Source organism: Brachyistius frenatus, unplaced genomic scaffold (genome assembly GCF_029030835.1).
Source record: "Brachyistius frenatus isolate BFR_SWC_R1_liver_20210118 unplaced genomic scaffold, ASM2903083v1 Contig_4, whole genome shotgun sequence".
Taxonomy (NCBI): Eukaryota; Metazoa; Chordata; class Actinopteri; family Embiotocidae; genus Brachyistius; species Brachyistius frenatus.
This window is the reverse complement of record NW_027210603.1, coordinates 2,021,867-2,028,890: the sequence shown is the minus strand read 5'-3', so window position 1 is coordinate 2,028,890 and position 7,024 is coordinate 2,021,867. Positions and strand designations below refer to the sequence as shown.

Below are 7,024 nucleotides of genomic sequence, written 5' to 3'. Positions count from 1 at the left end.
AATCCTCAGGTGAAAAAGGCACAAGTGAACCTTCTGACCTCTGCAATACATCTTCGCTTTCAGCTTCTGATCTTACACCGACCTCGTACATCTCAGGGTCAAACCTACAGGAAGGTCCTGATCCTGAGCTGGCTGCACTTAATACAGTTGCAAACCTCGCTCCTCATCCTGAAACCTCCTCCCTTCCTCAGACACCTCCTCCTCCTCCTCCTCCTCTTGATTTAGTAGATCCGTTGTTTGGTGCTGAGGACCAGGACATACGTAGTGAAACATCGCATCAAATTGAAAACGAGGTCGACATCGAGTCTCCTGATATGACAGAGGAGGCGTTGCCACAGCAACAACTTGACTGCGAACAACCGGACGACGCCGCTTGTGTCGCTGAAAAGCAACAAACAGAAGAAGCTGAAAAGCAACAAACAGAAGAAGCTGAAAAGCAACAAACAGAAGAAGCTGAAAAGCAACAAACAGAAGAAGCTGAAAAGCAACAAATAGAAGAAGCTGAAAAGCAACAAATAGAAGAAGCTGAAAAGCAACAAACAGAAGAAGCTGAAAAGCAACAAACAGAAGAAGCTGAAAAGCAACAAACAGAAGAAGCTGAAAAGCAACAAACAGAAGAAGCTGAAAAGCAACAAACAGAAGAAGCTGATGAGCAACCTGCGAGGCTTTTGGAGCAAACACCTGAAACATCTAAAGAAAACGCCAAAGACGTCGACATCGTGCAGCAACAACTGGAAGTTGTCCGATCAGAGGATGATGTGACCGAAGAGCTACAACCAACAGAAGTCAGTGAGGATCCTACCGAACCTTCAATACACACATCTGTAGACAAACTTTTCCATCAAGACTTTGATTATGACCAAGAGCAGCATGCTTTTTGCACAAAAGAAAGTTACATGACTGAAGACCAATCACAAAACCCCCCAGATGAGCTTCCTGCAGGTCTGCGGGAAGAAATAATAAACAACAACAACGCTACAGACTCTCAAACTCAAATAAAGACTGATATTTTGCCGGACGCTGAAGCCTCTGATTCCCCTCCTCCCTCAGCTTCAGCCTGTGAGGCGTCTCAGTCACCCCTCGAGCTTCTTTCTCCTCCACATGAGTCAGACACAGCTCCTCTTTTGGACACACGTCCTTCACCTCTAAATCCTGACATCCCACGAGCTGTCCCTCCTCCTCTTTTTCTTGACCCCTGTGAAGAACCCCTTCGCTTCTCATCTTCCTCTCCCTCTGATTCACCGCCGCTGCTTCCTCCCAGCTCTACTCCTCCACCTCGAGAGGAGAGTGTTTCGCCGGACTTCCCACCATCTGCTGCGCTCAAAGCAGAGCCGCGGTATCCGGAGTCCTTGTGGGACGTGGTGAACCGCATCAGGAAACACACGGCGCCGGACTCCGAGAACGAAGAGGAGGAGGTGGGCGAGCTGTGGGATCCAGAGAACGGAGGCGAGGACTCGGGGTGCCTCGATGTGGGAGAGGACGTGAACTCTGACGGGATGGTCTTTGTTGACGTGGAGCAGGAGGACGTTTCAAAGGACAGTGTTGAGACGGGACAAATGCAGCAGCAGCATCACGAGGAGTCAAGTGGACACGCCGATGAAGACACGCTGTCCTGCAGCAGCATCAGCAGCCACAACTCCGGAGACACTGTTATCGTAGCGGATGAAGACGAGGAGGAGGAAACGACACTCGATGACGTGACGGATGACGTGAATGAGGAGGTTATCAGAGCCGAGGGAGACCTCTACTGCTCTGCTGAGGTAAAAGATGAAAGTGCAACTGAGGGAAACGAAGAAGAGGAGGAGGAGGAGGAGGAAGATGGAAACTGACACCGTCTGAGGTCTCAGATGTGGTTGAAGGTTGGTACAATATATTAAATTAAACATCTAACAACAGCTGACTGGCTATTGTCCCTGATCATAAATGAAAGTCGATGGCATTTTGTAGTGGATATTTTCACAGAGGCTAATTTCAGTGTAATTTTAGAGTTTTTATTTTTAATGGCCGAGTAGTGAAAACAAATACACGTGACGTAATCACTGTTCTTATAGAAATGTAGGAATTTTGACATCTGACAAAATATCTCAAACAGCTCTATTTATTTTACAAAACTATTCTTGTAAAGCAGGTTTGGTTTAATTGGTGCTGATTGCTATGTATATAGAAGATTTTATTTAGCTGTGAGATAATGGAAGTAGATTAAACTGTAGAATGTGTTATTTGGTGTGATGATATTTCTGGCAAAAAAAATAAGCCATTGGTGTGTATAGTATGTCAATAAATAAAATCAGGAGTGCTTTCACAAAAATATTTCATAGTGTCTTTTTAAAGTCATCCTTTCTCAGTGACAGTTTTTTCATCTGCTGTTTTCAAGGTCATGAATTTTTTTATTTCTACAAGTGTTTAAAAAAAAAAAAAAAAGAAATGTAAAAAAATTGGATCGTTCACGACAACTGGAGAAACTCACCTGCAGACGAAGATATGTCATGAAAGTGAGAGCTCTGGAACAGCTATTAAATGGACGTAGTGGTCCCCTAATATTATATTAATATAAGGCCATGAATAAGCTGAATATTTTCTTTGTGATAATATTTTTTGTTAAATATTCTATTTCTCTAATGGTCTTCCTGTAAAAAAAAAAAAAAATTACTCTAAATATGTCCCAATAAAAAAAAAGAGCTTCTCTCATCTCATCAAACATCTATTAACACAAGAAATTAATTGGTGGAAATATGTGTATTTACATGTAAAAAACAAAAATGCTAATAATTAATTACCTGCCTTTCATGATTTTTATTGCTTGATGAGTGCTTTTTTACAATAATTAATTTACTGACAACAACAGGCAACACTATTAAAACTAATTCCACAGTAAAATATCAAAAGTCAATTGCTGGTTCTGATTATCTGTCACCTTGTTAGATATTTATGTGCAAACATCAAAATATTTAGGTAGAAAATATCATGATTTAAGTGATTAATGACTAAAGTTTGATAACTTTTCCGTTTCAAAATTACAGCCTTACGTCGTGTCAATGTTGTACAAATATATTTCCACTGATCGAAGACAAAACAGATTCAGAAATCTTACAAAATGTAATAAAATCTCAGGAGGACGTTCACAACAGTCACATTTTCACATAAATGACCCCAAAAATACTTCCTGGCTTTTTTCTACATCGGCAGCAACACTTCATGTCGACTGTGAGTGGAACAGCAGAGCTCACTTTTCTCACATGTACGACTAAACTTTACTCTGGATGCTCAGAATCAAGTGAAAGTTTCACCTGCAGGAATATTAGTGCGATTAAGGATTCTGCCTGCGCATGAAGGTAAAACTGACCAAACTATTTAACACTTTCAGGAATACTTATTTCTGTTTTAAATCAGTAGAGCAGCAGGTCGCAGCTTTTTTGTTTTTCAGAGCAGATTCAGGCAGTTTTCATGTGTCAAACACTGAAACAAAAATGAAATACCTGGGAGTGTTTTAAAGTCACTTTAGCTACCAAGTTTCAATTCAAAGTTCCCAATGAAGCACCGAGTGAATTTTGAGTATTCAGAAACTTAAAGTAAATTAAAAGGCTCCATCAGCCCACGTCAGCAGCGATGGTTGTAACTTTACATCGGACTCTTTTTGGACTCGGATATGAATTTTAGTTCCATGATGAATTCCAAAACAAATGAAGACGTTTCCGTTATTGATCAAACAAAGTGACCAACAGTTTGTATGTTGTAATTTGTCAGTAACAGGATGCAGCGCTGAGAGGACTCCACTGATGATGGAGGATTGAATCGTGTTTAACTACCTAAAAAAACACATTTGTTTGTCAACAAAGACAGAGAAACTAGTTCCTATACACACACACATATATATATATGATTTGACATGAAACACTTATAAATTGCGGCTTTTCACTTTTTAGATTTATTTAAAAGAATAAAAAAAGGGAACATCAGTTATTCCTGTGATTTTGAAAAGCTCAATAGAAGCTGTTGAGCTTTAAGAGTTTAATTGTGAATGATTTAAGGACCACTTGACCAACTTCAACCTGACCTGACAGTGAATCCTTTACGGGGTGGTCTAACTTAGTATTGACAAGTGTAATAACTTATAAAATATAAACAAGTGTACAAATGATGACACGAGATCAGGCTAAAATAAATTGGCAAAGTGGTCCTTACATCGTCCATGCTCAGAGGAAAGAAGACTTCTCATTTCAAGGTGGATTTCCATAAGGACTTGTGTGTATCTTTTACCACTCTCCGGACACAAACAGGTCCGGTCTCCGGGTCCGGCTGAGGCGACGCGATATCAAAGTTCATCGCGGGGCATTTCTAGAGCGTGGTCGCAGAGGTCTGCAGAGGACAAGGAGACGGTGAACGACGTGGAGTCGCTGCAGCAGGACAACAGAAATGTTCAAGATAAAAACCTACCTGTCCGTTTGCTGCAGAGTTTGTCTTTGACATTATCCGTTTCATGAGCGAAGAATTCAATGACTTCATCTTCATGCTGTTCAACTATTGTTTCACACTGGAGAAATAAGATAAACAGTTCTCAGTATGAGTGACAGTTCATCGGCCTCATCAGCGACACTAAAAGTTTGTTACTCTGTGAATTGCGCAGGACGGCTGCACACAAAACCACCGTACTCACTGCAAACTTCAAGCTGGCTGTCACTCGTGAATCCAGCGTGGCCTCCGAGAGGTCCATGGCCTCGCCGCTCCGAGACTTGATCCTGATGTAAGACTTCCTGTTTGTGGAGGCGTCCGTGTGCTCGCCGTAGTCCTCCATCCGCTCACACACACTCTCCATCAGGTCCAGGAGGTTTCCCTCCGAGCGCGCCAGAGGAACCTGGTGGCACCACAGGCCAAATTAAAGAAGATCAATCAATCAATGAGGCTTTATTTGTATGGCACTTTTCATACATATGTCCTGTATTACAAAGTGCTCTACAATACAAAACAAAATATATAATAAATAATTACATCATAAAGAACAGAATCAGTAAGAACCGGGGCAGAGGAACTCAGGAAAAGCTCATGAGGAAACACCAGAGGTAGAATTCAAACTTAACCAAGACACTCAAATAAAGTATACGGTCATGCTAAGTAATAAAACCATCAAATATGTCAAAAATAAATGATCAAAAAACTCAAAAGAATTTACATAAATGTGAAATTAAATATCTAAATAGAGTAAACAACTACATATATAAAGAAAATCCAATTAAAATGAAATAAAAAACTAAATCAGATAGACCAAGAAGTAAAATCAGGTAATATGTATAAATAGATAATTGAATAAACAGAATAAAGAAAATTCAGGGAAAGAAAAACCCTTCAAACACTACGATGCTTTCTTCGGCCCTCTAGAGACATGGAGTATAAACATTAAACGATGCCTCGCTGCAGGTTTTTGTTTCTCTCCACTGAAACTAAACACCAACACTGAAAATCATCCTCAGTTTAAATGATCCCTCACTGCTGTCACGTTTTACAACCATCTCTGATTAAATTCCCTTCATGCCTCGTTGAACTAAATCAGCCCAGCACATGTTCACATCATGATTTGAAGCAGTCAGAGCTGCCGTGATGCAGCCTGCAGCCTGCAGAGGGCGCTGGACCCCGGGACGACGTGGCTGACTCCCACCTCTCTGATGGACTGGCTGCCGTCCGGATTGATCCTGAACGAGCCGGTCTGGATCATTTTCTTCGGGTCCACCTGGGAGATGGCCCACTCCATCTCATCCACCAGAGCCCTGCAGGCTGGGAGGGCAGCGGAGGACACACGGACACACACGGACACACACACACGTTAGGACTGCGCTGTGTTTGCCGTGCACACTGTGTGAAGAGGACAACGCTGTCTCATACCTCCGCATCGGATGTCCTGTCCCTGTCTGGCCGCTTGGCTGCAGCTCAGGAGGAAACACACAACCCCCCACGATGCGAGCAGGAGAGCACCTTCCCTCATTTTGCGTCTGGACAAAACACAGGCTCGGGAATAAGTGAGCAGGTCCCCTCTCGGCCTCCGTTAGCGTCAATAATCTCTCCATCCGGTAACCGAGACAAAAACCGCAGTTCAAATAACTTGTCATTCATCTTACCTGAACATAGCAGCAGTGTTTCGTGGACCACCGTCACCGCTTTTTCACGCTGTTTCATCACACTCGGTGAAATGTGGTGACGTAGCAACGGACGCGCCGGACGGGATGTTGAGCGCGAGGCAGGTCGAACAGCGCCCCCGCGTGGCCGGGAGGGGTCACGCGGCTCCGCAGTTAACGAGGCAACCAGAGGACGGAAGCGTTGCTCAAAATAGTCCAACGCAACAGGGACGTCGACGTATTTTTTTTTTTTCATTTAAATTTGTTTGCGTGGTAATAAAAAACAATTTTAAACGCATTTGTGTGTCTTCTTTACAGACTTTAGCCTAAAAGTTAGCCTCGCTAACCCCAGGGTAACTTAGAGCTAGAACACGTCTCCATGGTAACACTCGGTGACACCAGCTGACCAATAATACAGGACAAAGGTCACGCATATATTAAATGACGAGGGATAGAGAGGAATGAGAAATAGTTTTTCTCAAATATATTTATGAAAAATACTCCAGGCATGAATTTAATTTCTTATTCACTAAAAGAAGACTAAATAAAAATGCCGATTTTAAGCATTTTTTATTTAACAACAACAATATTCAAATATAAAACACCAATGGCAGATCATTCAGAACAGTAGACCTGAGGACGAAGAAGCAGAAAACCAGCCTTCCTTAAGGTCTGAATACCGTATCATACTGAAAGATTTCAATAATTTAGAAATAACTTACAATACAGTACAGCAAAAGTTTTCTGTCCGGACATGAAACCAGGTTTCCCAAAATCATGATAATGTTCTTTACAATAAGATTTGACACATAATGCAGCAATTAATACAAATATGGTACATGTGCAGCCATTTCCATGGTTCTGACTTATAGTTTAACTACATAAATATGGAGATATGTCAAGTGAATTTTGCATAAGAG

The 7,024-nt window shown here is 41.8% G+C and overlaps 1 protein-coding gene across 1 annotated transcript; it reads right to left on the bottom strand.

The window, feature by feature from the left end:
• Window positions 1-3,909: 3,909 nt before the first annotated feature.
• Window positions 3,910-6,198, bottom strand: cnpy2 (canopy FGF signaling regulator 2). Its single transcript, XM_069709686.1, has 6 exons — window positions 6,108-6,198; window positions 5,875-5,981; window positions 5,651-5,766; window positions 4,655-4,852; window positions 4,435-4,531; window positions 3,910-4,356 (listed from the first exon to the last, which is right to left on the bottom strand). Exons 1-6 carry the CDS (start codon window positions 6,113-6,115, stop codon window positions 4,313-4,315), a joined length of 570 nt encoding a protein of 189 aa, XP_069565787.1. The 5' UTR covers window positions 6,116-6,198; the 3' UTR covers window positions 3,910-4,312.
• Between the last annotated feature and the right edge of the window lie 826 nt (window positions 6,199-7,024).

Coding starts and splice junctions, on each gene's coding strand:
- cnpy2 (XM_069709686.1), bottom strand. Junction 5,767..5,874: donor ACAGGACATCCGATGCGGAG/GTATGAGACAGC, acceptor CTGCCCTCCCAG/CCTGCAGGGCTCTGGTGGAT. Junction 4,532..4,654: donor CAGCCAGCTTGAAGTTTGCA/GTGAGTACGGTG, acceptor TTATTTCTCCAG/TGTGAAACAATAGTTGAACA.